The 20,297-nt window shown below is 40.7% G+C and overlaps 1 protein-coding gene across 9 annotated transcripts in view; it reads right to left on the reverse strand.

Moving 5' to 3' along the window:
• Positions 1 to 20,297, reverse strand: part of LOC142369539 (adhesion G protein-coupled receptor L3) — a 215,222-nt gene that overhangs the window by 82,963 nt on the left and 111,962 nt on the right. For all 9 annotated transcript variants that reach the window (XM_075451891.1, XM_075451888.1, XM_075451890.1 and 6 more), the window contains 2 exons: positions 18,383 to 18,492; positions 1,547 to 2,347 (listed from right to left, as the gene is read on the reverse strand). In XM_075451891.1, coding sequence (XP_075308006.1) covers positions 1,547 to 2,347; positions 18,383 to 18,492 — 911 coding nt within the window. The remainder of the gene's footprint in view (positions 1 to 1,546; positions 2,348 to 18,382; positions 18,493 to 20,297) is intronic.

Raw genomic sequence — 20,297 nt, forward strand, 5'->3', positions numbered from 1 at the left:
GGAGGGTAGAAAAAGCTCCAGAGGAGAAAGCAGAGTACGAATTTCACAGTCAAATAACTTGTGACATTTTTTGACTGGAGCTGTTGATGAGATAGCACAAAGGATTGTCTTGGTGTGTTAAAACAGGTTCTATTTTCCTGTTGCATGCTTTGCAGCAAGCACCAATTCACAAAATGAACAATGGATTGGAGAAATGAGACATTTCAAAAGAGTCTTGGGAATTTTTCGGTTGGCAGTACTTCTCAACAGCTGAAGTAAAAAATGTCAGATGTGGCTGAAACACAACATCACAGTATTACGGACCCAAATGGTCACGATCATGGAAATTTAGGATTATTTAGCCTTCGTTTTGATGCCTGAAAAATCCTGTCCACCATTGTAACATGAGCAATGATAAACACATGAATCCTACAAATGGTGAAAAGAGTAAAGCGTTGTTAAACTTTTCTTGAAAACAAAGATACTCGATGTCAACAACTGTCATCTTGATATTTGTTCACCTTGTGTCACATTGGGCATAAAAGTTTCAGTCTCTTAGGAGTTTTTCAACTTTCACTTGACTGTTGCCACTGTCATCTCCCAGCAAAGAAAATGTTCTAGTTTGAATCTTGAATGGGCTTTTCTCTCTTGATTTTGCATGTCTTTCATATGCCTGCGGGGGTTTTCTGGTGATCTGGGGATGATCCTCACGCATTCATAAAGCATGTACGTATGGTTAATTGGTGCATGGCTGTATGTCAGCCTCTGATGTAATCGCAAGTAATGGCATCCAGTTCCTTGCAACCCTCAACTGGATGAAGCCAGTTTAGAAAATGTATTAACGATCTGGGGTGGTTAAAGGTTAGGGAAAGATCAGTGTTTGGACTGGAGCCTATTAATACACAGAATATGTCCCATTTGACAAACTGGAAGAGACACAAAGCTTGTTTGTCTGAGAAATGTTATTCTTACTATCTTACTATTCTTACTTTCTGGAAATGAATTAACTGACAACACTTCTTTCTGGCAACCTTTTATACTAATCTAGAAACAATATCTGTCAGTGTATAACTCTGCTTTACTCCCATTTTTGAAATGCAGAAGTAGCACAATAAACAACATTCCCTGCATCCACCTGTCATCAGCCCTCATATTGTCAGATTGCTATGGTTTAGCAATTCTCTATCCAATTAATGTTTCTGTAAGTGCATAAGAAGACTTACAGTAAAGTGTAAGCACCTGCCACGTCAGATTGTTCTGCACATCCCACACAACAAAGTTGTTGTTAGGAACAAACAACATGCTGAGAATGCTGTTCACAGAGCCTAAAAGCGACTGGCGGTAAATCGAATTAGTCATTTGAAGTAAAACCACTAATCGTTATGCAAACAAGAAAAAGGTACGAACATTTGGTAAGGACAGCTGCTGTAAAACAAGTTAGTGGATCTAACTAATCAGAAATGTGAAGTTTGTGCAACCTTTATGTGCAATGCTTCCATTTTGGAACATTTTATGTACATACTGTGTTTATGAACACTAAGTGAAGGAATAAAAAAGTATGTCTTACCGAGTCTGTTGTCCAACGCTCCGAAGTCCAGAGAGTACTTGACAACGTGGTAATTGTTCCAAACATACAGCAGATTGTCCCTGGGATTATAATCCACAGCAGCAATGTACTGATAGGAGTTGGGGAAAGGGATGTCCAGAAACCCATCTTTACTTAGCTCTGTGTTGTAAATGTAATCTATCTTGTTTCCTGTTGCTTCATTGTCATCATCCTCGTACACCGACTTCACCACGTAAAGGATCCCACAAATCATGAAGGCGTTGGATGCTGAGCGCTTGTCGTAAGCCGTGTCCCAGGTCCCCTCGACACGCAGCGTGTAAGGATTGAGCTGGCTGATGACAATCCGTCCGTTGTTTTGCTCAGTGGCATAAATCACCCAAAGTCCGTTTTCATCTACAGCCAAGTCAATGTCAGATTTTCCTCCCCAGCGATATGGGGATGTGTCATGGTAGTTGGCATTAGCTATAATAGCCTCGCCGCTCTTGATACGAGTTCGCAGGTCAAACTTGACAATGTTGCGCGTGCGCTCCTTGTTGAAGAAGAGAGCGCCATCGTACACCACAAAGCCTGTTCCGTCCACACGATGTGGGAGCTTGTAGGTTGTTGTTGGCCTTCCAGCTATGAAGTCTTCTTTGGAGGAGTATTCAGTCAAGGTGTCCGTGCGGTAGGGGGTCCAAGGCATGTAGTAGATCTTATCAGAAGCCTGGAGAGGGTCCTTGCACCAGGCTCCAGACTGGTGGTCTGATTCAAAGAGGTGCTCACTCTGGTACACCCTGCGCAGAAGCCCTGGACACAGGAATACTGAGGAGCCAAAAATGGGGAAAGACAATTACAGAGTTACATTGGCAGGTACTTAAATTAGTGAAATAAAGAAACACAAAAATAATGTCACTCAAAAATTTCACTCAAATTTCAATCCGCAACTCATTTTTCATGATTATGGATGGGATGCCAACTCTTGACTTCTTCATTACTGTTGAGATAATCAGGCTCAAATTAAGAGCAGAGAAGATAAGTATAAGAAACGTTTAGTGACAGACTTTATTAGATCAATCCAACAACTATCGGATTATCTTCTTCAAAGCATGTAAATTGTAATTTAACAGTACAAAAAACAAGCAAAACACTCTGTGGCTTATGTTTGTGGAAAGCTGAAAACATAATCTACAGTGTCACTGAACTAACTGACTTAATGGTTGTAGGGAGACTAAACGTAGTGTAGAGACACTTTAGGAACCACATGCACAGCCACTATCTTGCCCACATGCACATAAACACACACATTAACGTTTGTCCTGCTCATTAAAGCCTCTGCTGAGACATGAATAAAAACAGACAGGAATAAAAAATAAAAAAAAACAACAAAAGTTTCATCCAAACATTGCAGTGGGAGTTCGAAATGAATAGCATTAAACACACAGATCCCCAAATTTTGATAAATGGCTGTGTCGCAATTATTGGCCAAGACAGCCCCTTTAGGAGAAAGAAAACAAATCGAAAGAAAAAATACCGAGATTACATCTACGTAACGATTGCCTTTCCATCATTTCATCTACATGACATTTTTAATCTGTGGTATGATTTACAGCACCACACACAATAAACTAATTACATGTGAACTGGATTGTCAAATCTGATAAAGCTCAGCAAAGGCAATACAGCTGGAGCAGGTCAATAGTAGGCACCATTTGCAGAAGTCAATTTCGGTTTCAGCCATTGATTATTGAGGAATAAGGCAATTATAATTTTCTCTCCTTCTAAAAAGATGAAATCTGAATTCAGAATTACATTGATCATAAAAGTAATAGTGGAAGGCTTAAAGAAAATACCAAAAAAAACAAAAGACAATTCGTCATCACAAAAGAAAATTCAGGAATGAAGGAAGCAATGAAGAATTGAGGTAGATTTCCTTTCCGTCTTTTCACTGTAATGGGGCAGCAGCCTGACAGAATGTTGACAGGTTCCAGCAGCAGATATGTTGAGAGTCGGAGGCTGCTCCGACGGAAAGGAGGTAAAGACACAGCAAAAACAGAGGCTTCTTTCGACTGTAATCTCCCCAGATTAAACATGTTTTCTTCAAGCAGGTGAAAATGTGTTGAAATGCGTTCCGGTGCCTCAGAGCCTCGGCACACATCTCAGGGTTTGCACTGCTAAATGCTATAAGTGCGGTTTCTCTGTTTGAAAAAAACAAGGTCTGCGAGCGCACAAGGTCAGAGTCGGTAAGCTTCGTACTGACAGCACACTGGGCTCTATGGACTCTGTGAAAATGTGCGTTTTAAGGATGTGAACACAGAGATGGAGGAGTGAAAGAAGGAAATGAGAGAAGTTATCCAATCATGGCTTTCATGGGGAATCTCACAAACCGTTACCACAGCAGCACAATCATTTTGATCAAATCTCCTCTTTCATCTCATTGCCACTGATTTGTCATTAATTAGTGAGTACCAAGGAATGCAAAATGTATTGCAAAGCCACTGACGCACTCCACTCTTAAATTTTGTCTTGCGATTCCATTTTTCATCTTTAACTTTAATCTAGCTTCTTGTTTCATTTCTGACAACAAACTTTAAATCTAAAGCTCAAAACACGATAACACTGAAAGCAGAAAGTCTCTGTGGCACAAGTGAAGAGTTAGCATATGTATTCCAGCGTCATACAATGCTGATAGTGTAAGAATGCAACTGCAATGATCTATCTCCAGTATTGACTTGTGAGTCCCTGAAGGTTGTAGCCATCATCATGTTAGAGCTATTTGAAAAATGCTGACAGCTTATTGGACAAGCTATTGATCAACCTGTATAGCTTTCTGCTTTAATATTATGCAGCTGATAAAGCACAGCTGAAATCATTTTCAGTTATTGCAGGAAATAAAAACAGCCCTGTGTTTGGGAATATCAGCACAGAGCAGGATTACAATGGTTTTTTACCCTCAGGCATTATCATATGTTACTATATGTACAATGTCAAAACTTGTGTCTCAAATGCTGGTAATGAACAAGAAATGAAGGGGAGTCCGCTGAATTATTCAGTGTTTTGCATGCTGCTGCATGTACAAGAGAAATAATAATATTTTTTTTAAAAACTGCTTTTAGACTGCTTGAACAATTTAATTTTCCCCATGAATTACATGTTGAACCACGCCAATGAACCATACAATGAACATGGACCTAAAATATGCCAGAGACCTGCCGCAGCAACCCATCACCGGAAAATGCAAAAAGCACAGATGCAAATGAAAATGGAGGTGAAAGAGGAGGAGTTGTTGGCTTTTAGTTACCTTTTTGTTCCACTTCTATTTTTAGGCATGAGGGGGAGAGAAAGAAAGAAAAAAAAATAGAGAACAGATTAATGATTTGAGAACCGTCTTTATTTCACAGTCACACAAAGACAAGAGGAGCGTGGGGTTAGTGGAAGAGACACATTTAACATTTTAATCATAAGCTTCAGGAAAAGAAAACATACGGCGTCACTTGTGAGTCTGCTGCAAAAGAGACAGGTTAATCGAGTCTTAAACTATTTAAAATTGCTTTTTTTTTTCTTTTCTTTTCCAGCGTGGTCACTGTGGGATAGGAATGTATAAGGTGGTACAAAACCTGTGATAACGCCATAGAAACATCCAGATGTGTGACAGCTTACAGGTGAGCCTCTGGGGTTAAAGTGCAACAAGGAGAACAGAAGTTCTCCATGAAGAAACTCACCCCAGAGTCGACCTCAATTCCAGGTCACGCTGAGTGGTGGCTGTAATTACAAAATCACCAGCGCAACTATTGACATACCTTAATGGATAATGTCCTTGGTAAATTCGAACTGAGATTGATATTTCAATCTGTATCAATTGATTTTCTTTGAACTGGAGTTGAAATATAAACATATTCTCAAATATTTACCATTTATACATCCAACATTAACACAGCAATATTAACATTGGTCATACCACTGACAAATTTATGCCTGGTACCCACTAGTAGCATTTCCATGCATCTAATTTCTCATGCATATCCTTTGAATTAATTCAATTTCACAGGAAAGTGCTCTGATATTACTTTTGTTGTAAAATGTCACTAAATATACTGAATGGAAATTATGTCCTCTTCCTTGGGGTGTTGTTTCCAGTTAGTGACTACTACTCTGGAAGACCCATTCGTAATGTAGCCTACGCATCCACTTTCTGATGACAGTACTCAGCTCAAAACCTGTTAACAGAAACAGGCCTCCAATATGTCTTTTCTCTTTTTATTCATTTATTTTTTTCAAATTCAACTACAATTCCAAAATTCATTTAAAATTCCTGCATCAAATCTTGTGTCTTTCTCCTGCTTCTTTTCAGGGGAAACATCTGTTCGGTTGCTCAACACTCCAATTAGCTACGGAATTAGTATCCAACTTTCTACTACTCATGTGAGAACAAAAACAACAAAAGCTGTGTACCATACGACGCAAAGCAATGGCCTACAAAAAGCTAAAACACCTAGTAGTGCTCAGAAGAACTGCAGAATGATGAGGGCAATTCACTGCAAGAAATCCCTTTCAAATGGATATATGTCATAGATTGATAAGGGAAGTTTTAATAGTAAAATATGCAGCGTGATTAAAGTCAAGTAAACTCGTGTTTGTTCATGTGTGTATGTGAATGTAGCTGTAAATGTAAGCCAAATGTGAATCCTGCTTTGATTCTACTGCCCAACAAATACACTGACCGCCTGCTGACAAACTACAGAGGCTATTAAATCCCAATCCTCTATATATCACCTCCTCTTTAGACAAGGCTCTTAGGTCAGTCATGGCATTTTGTCATTCTCCCCCATTTGAGGTTGGGGTTAGCATCCACCCAGCGTGCCTGCTCCCGTCCCTCTCCCTCCAGTAATCCGCCTTCTAATAAGAGAGGATTAACCTCTGTTACCAGGGCTTACAAGAGTCCTCTCCTCCAAATAAAGAGTGCAACAGAGTGCAGTATGGAGGTCAGTGGGTAGGGGCAGGCAGGGTAAAGTTTGAAAGATGAGAAAGTTATTAGAGGAGAACAATATTAATGCGAGGCAGTGAGCCAATGAAAAAGAGAGAATGAGGCAGAGTTGTGACAGGCGAGCGAAGAGAGGGAAAAATAAGGGGGAGAGGCTTTCAACAAGTTGTCTGTTTGTCAGATCATAAACTTGTATGCTGGTACAGCGCGGCACCTCATTAACGGTAAACGCTCGAGCTGTTGCTGAAACCCAATAAGTCCATACCAAGCATGAGCAACAGTTGCTCAGGGCTACATATGAATCACCATTACTGGCAACTCAGATTTACCAACAACACAGAGCTGCATGTGGACCCCATGCATCAAATCAAAGTAAACAGCATCGCGTGCCTGATCGAAGCCTGCTCGCCTTCCAAGCCGCGGCCAAATAACAGGGACCACAGGGAGGCCGACGTTTCTGATTGAGCGATTGCTAACAGTGGTGAGGGGAGAGCAGGGTAATGATCTATAAAAAAAGGCATTAGTGGTGGGGATGTGAGAAGTGGTATACGACGCAATCACCGGGGGAGATGGTGTGAGAAGGGAGTAAAGGATGTGGATGAAATCCCTGACAAGGAAATACACCACTCCCTGGGCTATAGTCCAGCATGTGGCGCTTTCGCCTGACCGGAAGATGCCGGGGGATGCAACAAGGTCACCCGTCAGTACACTCAAAGTAATTTGTTCGTGTCGTGTCTACTCATGCTTCACCACTGACTGAAATATACCTGTGACTCTGCTGCAAATACAAGAGGAGCGGCAGGAAAAGCAGGGACGGAGAATTGATTCATTTGAAAAGCTTCTTTACTACACCCCACCACCTTCATTGTGACCTTAATACGATTTTGGTCACGGCTGTCGCTGAGTCACTAAAAAGCACCTAGCTCTCTTATCTCTTCCTTCTTTTCCTCCCTTCTCCTCGTCTCTCCCTGTGCCCCCTCTTGGACGGATAGGAAACTTTTAGAAAAATATGCACATAATCGCCCATTCAAAATCAGAGCCATTTCAGAGCTGTTCTTGTGTCGGTGGAAGGGTTTCATCTCCTTCCATCAGACAAAGTAGGCCCTTGAGAATCACATTCACAAACTTTATTCAATAAACCTCCTCCTTTGTATGTACACTTGCACTTAAGGCTAACTGATAAAAGCCTTCCGCTGATATTTCAGGACACCATTTCATAAATCAAATGCTGGTGCCTTCCTTTGACAGAATAGAGGTTTTCAAAATGATAAAAAAAAACTAATTATTAACTTAAGTTGAAATAATAGGGTATAGACACTATAAATACAGTACATATAATGAAGAAACAGTTGTGTAATGATAATAAATGATTATCAGATCATTAACTAATACACATAATTAAGTAAAATCTACTTTAAAACACCAAACAGTGTTATATCATTTTGTGAATATTTTGCGAGCATCGAGTGGTCAGTGAAAACAAACAAATTATGGCCAGTGAGATGTTTAAGGCAGAGAAGGAGAAGAACATTCTTCATCATAAAATCATTATCATGCAAGTAATTCCACCAAACTGTAAGATTACTCATTGGAACTGCAATGTGACGTAAGAAAAGTTTTGACTCTGCTTTTTCAATGGGGACACCAGTCAAACAACACAACTGTTAGCTCCATTTTGCCAGAGGAAATGAGATGACCAGCTTCAATCAGCTTTTCTCAGCTGCCAATGCCAACTCGAGAGAGGAAAGGCAGCTTTGACAAAATTCTGTTTGAGATTTGCCAGTCACTTTGCTTTAACACATCAGTGCCTCTCATTCACCTTCCAAACCTAAGAATCCGTGCAACAATAGCAAACCGCTGCCCACGCTGATCAAGGACCATCATATGGCCATAAATAGAAAGCTCATTATGAGAATCTTTTCTGAGCCAGTATACATTTGCAGCATTTAAAGACACAGCTGCTGAGGTAATTGTTTTATCAGGACAATTTCAGCTGAATACATTCTTGGCCAAATACTGGCATCGAGTCTGGGCAAAACAATTACTCACTGAACTGTGTGCATGAGGCTAGTAGCACCTTGGCTGCTGTTTGGTGCACCCTGCCAAACACTGGAAAAGGCATCATGGCTGATTCTGCAGATCACTTAACTGATCTGCTGTCATAGGAAATTCAACTGCCTGAACAGGCAACATACATGTGCGGCATAAAAATAGGATTCCCAATAAGATTCCTTGATTTGATCGCCACAGCATAATTTACACTGCATGTTTACTGTGGTCTTTTTCCTTTTGAAAACACATGCCTAGCAGCTAACAGGAGAGACCTTTAGCCATTGTGAGAGCCGAGCCTGTCATGTGAGCGGCAGCTGTATGGATTTTCATTTGAATAATTAATGCTTCCCAATTTCACACTAATGGTTGAGAGGTATCAGAATGGTATCATTAGCCACTAATAGAGATTCATGGCAAAATGGCAGCAATATTTTTTGCCATACCCCACCCCCCACACACATACCGTTTTTTTTTTCCTTCTCTCCGTCTCAACGAAGGAGTTGCAGAGTGAAACCCCCTTAACTCCATCCCATCAACTTTTTAATTAATGACACAGATTACAGGGCTTGGAATAGCATGTGCCTAAGGATGGGGGAGGATTTGACGGGCTACCATCTCTCTTTCTCTGAATTCCCTCTTCGTTCCCTCTCTCTTTTTTTTGCCCCATCATTTCCCTCAGTTGGCACTCACGAGTCTCCCCTACCATCATTACAGGTTCCATTTCTCAACAGCCCTCTTTTTCTTTCAACCACTTGTCTGCTCTCTTTGTGCTCCCTTATGCTACTTATTCAATCTCATCCCTATCGTGTCTCCTTTCTGTCTCCATCGCTTTCTTGCTCCCCCCTGCATGGAAGCAGCTATGCTATCTTATAACCTTAACAATGTGGGATGCTGTCTGCATGCATGCTTATTCTTCTGTCTGTGGGTTTGTAGGTGCGTTCCCTGTCTATGAGGGACAGGTGCAAGGGCTTGGCGCTCACCCAGCCTGCTATCCTCTTGGGATGGACCAAACGAGAGAGGGAAGGCAAGTGGAATCCAGGAAAAACACAATTAAATACATTTTAGTGGAACATGGCAGCAACTGGAGTAGAAATAACCTAACTGCACCTCCTAAAATATTTCTTGATCTTCAAGATTATGGAAAAGAACAGAGGGAGGGAAAGAAATATGGGAGAGGGGCAGTAAGAACAAGTGTTCCGTGTGGTGTATGGTTGGATAATGGAACACCACTGACCAAAAAACACAAAAGATAAAGGGAAATAAAATACAGGAAAATGATAAAGAGGAGCTCTGCTTTGTAGGGTGATCATTAAAAGGAGTGAACCCCTGAGGAGACCGATCCCTAATTAGCGCTGTATCCTCAAAAGTTGGCACCGCAACAAGTCTTTCAGACATTAATGCCTGGGTGCGTTTGTGTGTGTGGCTGGTGGAGGAATTACCAAGACAAAAGCTGTGCATGTGTTATATTAATAGTAAAATTTATGGAGATTTCTATAGTTTGTGCGACATTTGTTCATTATTTTTATCTATCCAAGAAAAAGCAGGGAGGACCTGGATGTATACTAGCGAATAATACACCCGCTGTAAGAAAACCAGAGGCTGACAGATTACAGCAACTTATTTAGCCATTAGTGTGGGAAAACAGTTTCCACATGTCCAGATTCACCCCTTTATCCCAGCCATTTATCCACTTTTGTAATCACTGCTTAACCATGCAACAGTATTGCTTCTCTACTGGGGAAATATTTTGTTTCCCCCTTCCCCTCTATGAGGACTGTTAATCCCACCTGTAATGAATATCATTTCTATTCTATACAACTGCACTTTTATCCTCCTCTTTGTACAGACATTACTAAAGTATAGCTATAAGGTTAGCTATTTCTTTTATTATGTTGTTGTAAAATGTGGAAACAACCTTATAGGGGATTGCACTAACATGACATTTCCAAAAAGAAAAAAAAGTTAGGTGTATAGAAGAATCAATGTGAATTAGAACACGATTTTAACTGCAAAGATAGGAATTAGATTGAAAGGCTGAGCCCTGAATGAATGGAATGTGCCATAAACCTGTCAATGGACTGATTCTACATTTGATCGGTTGAGAAGGGTTTTGATGCAATGCGAGATTTCCACGACAGCTTCAGAATACATGTCAGACTGGGTGTGCACAATTACAACACCGACGCACACTGGCAGTGCACCAAGTGAACGGCGCCTGCACGCTTTTCAAAATGATTATCAGCCAACACGCCTGCTCAGAACTTCGCCCACAGTCAATCCTAGCAGGGCAAAGTGAAACACTTTGACCGATGCTAACATGGTTTGGACTGCACCATCAAAACTAATGTCTTTGGAGCTATTGGATTTTATGTGAAGACGAGAGACAAGGCTCAAATACAGTGGTAGCTCAATGGACCCGAATACTCACCTGCTAAGACATCATGGTTAATAATGGATGGTAATACAGCGAGCAACAGAAAAAAAAAAAAAAAATCAACACCACCAAAAAAGATAAAGGTATGATTCTGAAATAAGACTTTTTCCAACCACAACTTAACCCCAACTCAGGAAGTTTACAGGTCGCAGCCGCATCTACTACCTATTATAAAAATAAATATTTACAACTTTACAGTGTGTCTGAGAGTGATAGCTTTACTGACCTGATGCATACATGAGAGCTGTGGTTAAAAACGCAAAATTAAGAACTGGGTCAAAACAAGAATTATCATATTTAATCATCTTTATCATATTTACGTATCACAAAGAACCAAAAATAATATTTACACTAAAGAAAAGCTAAGAACTGTATGAGAATGCTTCAAACTTAATCAAATCTTGTTCAGTAAAACTGAGTTGTTCTGCTTGAAAATACATAATCTGTGAATCATATCATACCTCAAGTAATTAGATACATATCCAGCTGTCCTATAAGAGAGAAATGCACACCTCTAAAACACTGTGCTTCCCCTTCTTAAATCTGGCAGTCAGCCAAGATGCTCATGCTAACCACAACAACTAGGATGATGATGATGATGATGATGATGATGATGATTGATTGATGAGGTCAAACAGATGAACATTTTCCTCATTAACATAAACGCAGACAGCTAAGTTCTAATCAAGTGTCCCAGTAAACTATGACAGTGTGACAGTGTCACTGCAACTGAAGCATTTACAGGAAATTAAGCTACTTTTAATTGGCAGGACATGACTTGAAAGGGAAAACACAAATAGCAAGAAGTTTCTCCAAAAAGTTCTTGAATACAAGATCACTGCCGCAAATTCAGATCACAGCACCACCTTGTATCTGGTGCGTGAGAGATGAGACAGAAAGTCCCAATCATAAAAGCGTGCCGCGTGGGCTGGAGAGTGGTCAGCTGTCACTGGGAGATGAGTTGGCATTAGAGTCCCCCTTCACACATGAAAGGAAGTGTAGCAGGTCACTCAGGTGGGAAGAAGGGAACAAAAGAAAAAAGGTATCTGAACAAGCAGGCTAATGCTCACTGGCATTTCAGCGGGGAGTCAAGAGGGTGTGGTTTAGTGATGTGTCTGCTGTCACAGAGCTGACTCCCACGCTTGATCCAATGAACACTGACTGGAAGGCTCAAGAGCAAAAAGCAATGAACTTCCATACAATCTGCTCAGTAGATTTACTGATAACATCAAATGGGGTGATCTACTCCTCAAGAGGCTTAGAAGTGGCTGCAAGATTATCCAAGCCTGAGAGATCTGACTGAGTGTTTATAAGGTAGAAGGCTGATGATGCCTGATTATTGAGCATGAGCAACTAAATCAAAGATTCGTCTTTGTTATCAATTATAAAACAAATGGAAAAAAAAGCAGCAGCTCTATCATGCACTTCTGAGTGTCTGCTTAAGGCCCACTGGTACCACAAAAGGGCCCATTGTGTGTTTCGATATTTGTGGGGATCAAAAGCTGAAAAAATACGGTATTTGTGGTGTCCAACAGTTTCAAGGCAAACATATTGGCCCGCTAGCGTTACTAGTTTAATCCACGACTGCTGCCTCTGTCAGAGCTGGAGTTGCAGTCATGCGAACTGTAACAGATTTTTGATTTAAACACTATCAGCCAGACTGACTGATTGACTGAGGTTACACTCCTATGGTTTAATCATGTCAAGCCAACCACAGCATTAGTGTGAGCCAAAAATCAGGGGCTCTCATATCAAAGGAGAGATCATGTTAGTTGATGGATGTTCTTGTCGTTCTCATCAATGACTGTGCTGCGATAAGCTGGACACATTCACATTCATAGCAATGAACATGAAGGAAATAAAGATGGAGGGCCATGAATCAGGGCGTTGCCTCATTTATGTTAGTGGGGGAAATAACTAAGAATTTGCCATAGCTTGCTTTATGAAGCAAGTTTATAAAGTTTACCTCAACTTAAAAGACAGACAAATGCAACATTTTGATGATTGTTTTATAGATTGCAGGAGGATTCTTGCTACATTGCAGTTATACAATGTTAAAAGGTTACTGTATGGGGCGGTCGGTGGCGTACTGGGTTAAGCAGGCACCCCATGTACAGAGGCTACAGTCCTCGCTGCAGCTGGGCCCGGTTCGAGTCCCGCACCGGACGGCCCTTTGCTGCATGTCTTCCCCATCTCTCTGCCCCCTGCTTCCTGTCTCTCTCCAACTATCTACCCATTAAAGGCATAAAAAGCCCCAAAAAAATATTAAAAAAAAAAAAAAAAAGGTTACTGTATTATCGTCAGTAAAACATTTGAACTTTTTATTGTTACAAATAACATTTCAAATGATTTATTTTTATATGACTGTTCTTGTCTCTGGAAGAGTAAAGTGGACCTCCAAAGAAAATCCCCCCTCCGGTTAGGCCAATGTTGTATGACATTACAACACTGAGCCACCCTGCTGAAACACAATGTTCAAATAACAGCCATGAAGTCCCGCACTGGTCACACAGGTGGTGCTTGCTTTAGGTGTGACCGCTCCAGAACGGACCCTGTAATCACCCCACATTACACCTAAGCCGTATTATGAGTGATAGCCAGGTGTAGAGCATCAATTTCATGGATTCACCTGCCAGCAAGTAAGAATAGAGACGAGCAGCAGGTGCTGAGTAAAAGTTGCCAAAACAATCTACTCCACTATTCCAACAGGGCCTCCTGAACCTGTTAGATGTGTTACAATTTCCAAAATTAATTCGAACCCAGACACATGAGTTGGCGAAAAAATGAAAACATGACAAATTACCTGAGGACTTTCTATGAAGCGTGAGATCCAGATTACACTTTTCTGTACAAATCTGAGAATTGATTGCATGTTTACATGATGGCTTAGCATCGAAAGTGGGAGCAATATCTGACAGGGCTGAGCTGGATCCCACTGCGTGAGACGGGATTTTACATTGTCCTTATTAGCTACAAACAGTGGGGGGAACTAGTGGCTTATGTATTGCAGCAGACTGCCAGCAGGTTTTCTTCCTTTGTTCTTCCACTCTCTTTTTGTCTCTGCCTTTCTGTCTCCCACTTCCCCTCCACCTCATCTGCTGTATACATTCAAGTGTCAGTTCTGGGAAGTGGATGGAACAAAAGCAGCTCCTTGAAAGAGCAAGTAATTATACACCACCTCATCTTTTTGACCACTCGCTCGGACCAAATCAGTTCAATTGCCATGGAAACTACACAGTGAGGTACAGCTAATTATGAAAAGAAGATGCTCTGTGTTAGGGAGAAGGACAAGGAAGGTAACCACAGCCATACAAACAAGTGAGAATAAGAAAGAAAAAAAACTCCTGCAACAACAGAGGCAGAGCATGGCGACGCAGGTTTGAGAGCGCTGTCTTGTGTGACAGGTCGGAGAGCTCGAGGGGCCACCAAGGGGATCTAAGTGCTTCATTACTGCTAGGAAAGAACAGTGGACGTGTAGGAGGGAGACACAGTTGCGTTGACCTCTTATCAGCTCGACCTTTGGGAGGAGCTGTTAAAGTGAAAGTTACACTGAGAGAAAGACGGAACAAGTGAGGGAGAGAGGTTTTAATAAGCCACTGTGAGAATAGACATGCATCTTTCCACTGAACCATGGAAAGTCAAGGTGAGAGGGTGGGGCAGAGACAGATGTCAGACCCTGGAGCACAGTCATGTTTATGAGTCATCATAAAGGGTCAGCACATCACTTCTGCCGGAAGGTAGCCGTACGAATTTGTAAAGTGCATGGGGGAACATGTACAAACTGGCGCTGGTGCAAAGCAGAAAGAATCCTCTGGCAGTTTAGAAAATGAGTGTATATTGATGCTCATAAAACTCCATTATGCCTTAAAAGGGTAAATACAAGCATATTCTATTAGATTTTATGAATAACATACTTCTTTTTTCCAAATGCAATTTGCATCAATTTCCTTTCGTATTGTTTCACCTCATTTCACTACTGCTTACCTCCCTCATCGTTCAACGCAATTTTATTCCCTCACCAAGAAACTCAGAGCTCATATCAAATAATTATTCAGACAGCAGCTCAAATGGAAATATGATGGATTGCCTTGTGCTCTGACACTGCCACAAAGCCCAAGCAAGCGCTGGCACTCTTACCGTTAATTATTGTAACTTTTTTTTTTTTTCCATTACAACTGATGGAGCGAATCAAATCGCAAATTAATGAAATCAATATTGTATCTACGGTATGTGTCCATCGATTTAGCACACTCCCTCGGCCATTTTTAATGGCGGATCTGATTGTAGAATCACGCTGGCTTATGACGATATGGAGAGAAGAATGGTAATCTATCCTAAAAGAAAAGAAGCTCCCCAGACAACAGATAAAAGCTGTGAAGGTGTTCGAGAGGAGAGGAGGGGCGGCCAAGACTGTGGAGGGAAGGAACAGAGGAACAGCAAATAAAGGGATATAATGGCAGGGATGGATGGGGGAGGGGGCATGGAGAGCACTTAAAGGACAAAATGTAAGTGAAAGTGAGAGAGACTTGGAAGAAGAAGTAGAAAAAAAAGGAGTATTAGGACTGAGATAGAGAGCTTGTCAGCGGAATACAGAGTCAAGCCTCTACCACTAAAGGAGGGCTTGAGTCATGGGTGGCTGCTTCTCTTATTAAACACTCGAATCCTTCAGTCGGTCCCAGGAACTTGTGAGACTGAGCTGCCATGTCTCTATCCATACTTGATTGCCAATTAACACCCATTGGAATTAAGCATATTTTGCAGTACTGCAGGAAAGGTGATTACTTTAGATGCCAATTGAGAGAGAGACTATTAATGCAAAACAGGTAATAATCACCACAGTCTACAAAATAATCCTTTTTTTTCTTCCCCTTCCCCATTTCATGAAATTCATTCAGCCAAAAGAATCTGATTGCTTGATTTGGGTACATCTGAATTCATTCACATCCTAACCTAAAAATCAATCTCCAGTGACCGCTTGAGTTCACACTTTGCCATCGCACTCTGCATATAAATAAACGCCTACGTAGTTGCTGCTATGTTAACAGAGGGCCAGCTATTTTTTTTTCATTCCCTATCATGATAACTGGGCACATCTTTAGTGAAACCACACACAATGCCCCCCCCCCCCCCCCCCCCTCCAAATACAAGCTCTGAATATTACAGCAATTAAGCTGTGAGCCTATTCTTCATGATTATGGTAAATACAACTATTCTTTAATGCATTTGTTCAAGTTGTTCCATTCAACATCCCCTAATGCTATTTTTCCATCACATTGTACAGCTTAACACACCTTGAGTTCACTGGCTGTTAAACCCAGAAACTTTACTTTGTTTTTCTCTGCAGATAATACCCTGCTATTATTTGGTGAGATCAGCTGATTATCCTACTGAGGGCATGTTAAACTGCAAACGTTACAAAATTTAAAAATACTGCATGTGTGTAGAGTGACATCTGAGTTTGTAACCAGCTGTATTTTCAGAGTAAACATTAAAAAAGTGTGCAATCCAGAGATCAGCTTTAGTCAGCAGTTTTGCACCCACATTCTTTCTGTACTTAGAAATCTTTAAGCTGTACACGCAGACTTTGAGAACAAGGACTGGTGCCATTGTGCGAAGGAGTTAAGCTGAAGAGATGCTCTTTACGTGCCAAAGGGTGATTACTCTGTTTGCCCGATCAGTGGTCTGCAGTGTTGCAAGTTACCTTTTAGTATCGGCTCAGCTCACTTGGAAACTGGACCAAAATGGTACAACAAAAACTTCTAGGGTACTATTTGCAAAATAAAGCCTATAGAAACGTCGGTAGAGCAGAGGTATGTGCCCCTGTACCAGTGGGAAAATGGAAGAAAGGAAAACCTCAGAGAACAAGATGAGAAAACATTGCAATGACGAAGAAATTCTGAGCAGATGGAACAAAAGTTCATCTTGAGTTTCAACAGGATAACGTGCAGGATATCCACAACAGGACATAATAGGGCACCACGTCGAGAATCATACCAGACAGAGCTTGAAGGGAGCTGTTATGGACCACAACTTCTGGAATGATCAAAGTTGTGTCCACTGCAGTAGCTGCAGCTGGGTCAGTGTTTTACATGGACACCTTGAAAAGACACCGGGTGGCTGAAACAGTAAAACACTGCAGGGAGTCAGGTATAAAAGAGCCATTTGCCAGCTTTGGATTACAAGTAAAAAAGGGCTCTCACATCACAACATGAAAGCTGCTGTCAGGCAGACTTCTGAGGGAGCGATGCAAGAACATCAAATGTTAGGTAGATGGGTTTGATTTGAATTTGAATTACTAGAATTCACTTCAATCCAGCAGCTGCAGCCCACACATCTAAAAGCCCAGGAACATATATTCCCAAATATTTTTGTCATATCTAAGAGGGCCAGAGGATATCAGAATCTAAGCAGGCATAACTTTGACTTTGATGTCTCGCTGAAAAGTCATTAGAAAACAATACCTGAGGTCATATCCATCCCACTTCCTCTGGCCTCACTTGGATTTCCTCTTTGCGTGCTCATCCTGTTACCCCATACTGATCTTTCCCTTCCCTGCCCAAATGTTTCCACTTAAGTTCTGTGCAGCCTGGCGGTGTTTTTCACCTGCTGCAGTAATTAAATCAATCATATTTACCCCCTTCAGAGATGCCTCAGGAGTCGGAACATTTGCTGGGGTCCAGTGAGCTGAACTGAACTGAAAACAACAAGCATGTTTCATTTTGATGAAAGTCGAGTGGCCTTTCTTGCTGGGATGCTTGCAAGACTTGACATGATCAGATATGATTTCTATAAGATATTAAAGTACTGTGAATTGGTGGGGAAGAGATGGGAAGAGAGTGACAAGTAGGATACCAGACTGAGAATTTAAACGGAGCTCAAACTGTCATTGGTTAAATACAGTAAAAGTATAATCCTTTCACAGCTTTGTTACACCTAACTAAAAATGGCTCACCTCTCGAATCGCTTTGAAATTGTATCTTGACTATGTGAAGAATGGAAAACTGACTTTACAAATAATGAGATCAAGTATAGGAGGGCAGACTGTTGAAATATTTGATGTATGAAAGTCTTTTTTAATCTCCTGCCAATTATATTAATGAATGACAAACAGCAGCAACATTACTCCACTCCTATAAACTATAATTTCTCAAATGTCAATAACATTTCCTCTTCTCGTACATGGATAATTTACATCATCATGTCATACCCACTGCTGGGTCCTAATCTTTACTACTGGATTAGATGACATGTTTGAGACATTTGTGATCATTTGGAGCAGTACTAGCTTGCTAATGATTGAGTTGCTGATGAGTCCCTGTTGTTAAGAGGAAATTAGACTGGTTAGGAGGATTATGAGGTGCTTAAGGCTGTGTGAAGACTGGGGAATACATACTGTAGGGTACACATTCGTACTGGACCTCCAGATATTTGTAGGTTCCTGGGCATGGGTCAGGGAATACGTCCGGTCCAGCAACAACGGCACACTGGGTTCTGTTATTACATCTGAAAGCATCAAAAAAGCATTCCGTTAAAAAACAGCAGCAACTGGTCACAATATGCAGCAGCACATTAATCGAATCTTTATGTAGTTAATGAAGCTGCGAATATCTAATTCTGTAGCAGAGATTATGATGATTACAAACTACAAAGCACACAGTCTCTTGTTTAAAAATACAAGACACAAACAGGATTTCCACATTTGGACACTTTAAAGAGGCACTGCACTAGTGCTTTTCTTTTTCTTTTTTCTCACATTAATTGAATCTTAATCAGTGGTAGTGCCTCTAAACCTGTTGAATATCGTCTTCTGTGGCTTGGGAAGGATTGCTTGTAAAGTTTCATAATGATGTCTTTTTTTCTTATGAAAGCTTGTGTAATTAACTGGAGATGTGAAGTTTGATAGAAAATGCTATCAGTTTTAAGGATGGTAGGATTCTCTGCTTTTGTATCTCAAACCGTCTCAGTGGTAAAGTAAGGTGGAGGGTGAATTATGGTTTGGGGCTCCTTTGCTGCCTCTAGGCCCAGACAGATCATCACCATCAAAGGGAAAATTAATTCCAGAGGTATCTTGCAGGATAATCTCTGGAGGCTGAACTCCTCCAGAAGAAATTGGGTGATGTAGTGGAACAGTTACGCCTGCGTTGCAGCATTTGTACCGGCCATCTTCTCATCATTGATGGAACGATGAAGTCGGAATTAGTCAAGCAAAAGCTAAATAAACACTGGTTGTTTGTGTATCATATCTGAGGAGAAAGTGTTTCACAAAACAAAACAGATAACAATGATCATTGACAAAAGATTTTTGGTTTTGGAATGGAATAAGCCAAAATTCTGATCCCGATCTAACAGAAATGTTGTGGAGGGATCTGAATTATGCCGTTTATGTGAGGAAAGCCATCAACATCCCAGAGTTGAAACTGTTTTGTACAAAAGAATAGGATAACATTCCCAGAGGCTGATTTTCAGATCTAATCTACAGTTACCAGAAACCAAGCATAAAAGGTTTGCCCCATGTTTCTAATTACGTTCTCTTGATCTACTTTAAGGACTTTTTTTCAGGTGATTATGAGTATGAAAAATTCTAAAAAGGTTAAATACCTTTCAAGAACAATTGTAGATAAATGTTTGAGCACCGTTTATGACCACTGAGCTATTCCCAAAGGATTTGCAACCCTTTTTCAGGAAATTGTTCCCTGTTGCCATTACAGAAAAAGTTTGTCTAAAATCCCCATCCATGGTTTCTTTTGAAAGTGAACACCTACCTTTGTTTTTCTAAACTGTAAAAATCACTCAAAGTGTTAATGTGACTGAGGTACACTTGATTGAATCTTTTGTCAATCCAAATCTACTTTGTCAACAAGTCCTGTAAATTACTGTTGCTGTGACCGAAAAGACAATCAGTTCACAGCCTGATTTCTTCCTCAGTCCAAGTCCAAATTTGATAACAATAGCATAACAAAAAAAAAGGTTTTGGCTCTTAAAGCCTGCTGACTCTCAAATTTCTGCATCAAGAATGGATATATGTATACCAGGCTTATAGAGGAGAAGATGTGAAAAATGAGCAACACAATGTTGCAACAGTAAACTGGGAATATAGCGAAAAAAAAGATTTTTCATTAGGAGAAATGTTTTTGTAAAATAGATTGTCAGGGAACTTGTCAATGAAGAAAATACCTTTTTTTTTATTTATTTAATCAGGAAAATATTGATCAGTGGATTAATAGGAGGCTGTGGTTACTGTACGGTCCAATGCTTTTCATAACTAGAATCAGCAAATCTCAACTTTTTTCGGGCCGTCAGTCTTACGT

The sequence above is a fragment of the Odontesthes bonariensis genome, chromosome 19 (genome assembly GCF_027942865.1).
Source record: "Odontesthes bonariensis isolate fOdoBon6 chromosome 19, fOdoBon6.hap1, whole genome shotgun sequence".
Taxonomy (NCBI): domain Eukaryota; kingdom Metazoa; phylum Chordata; class Actinopteri; order Atheriniformes; family Atherinopsidae; genus Odontesthes; species Odontesthes bonariensis.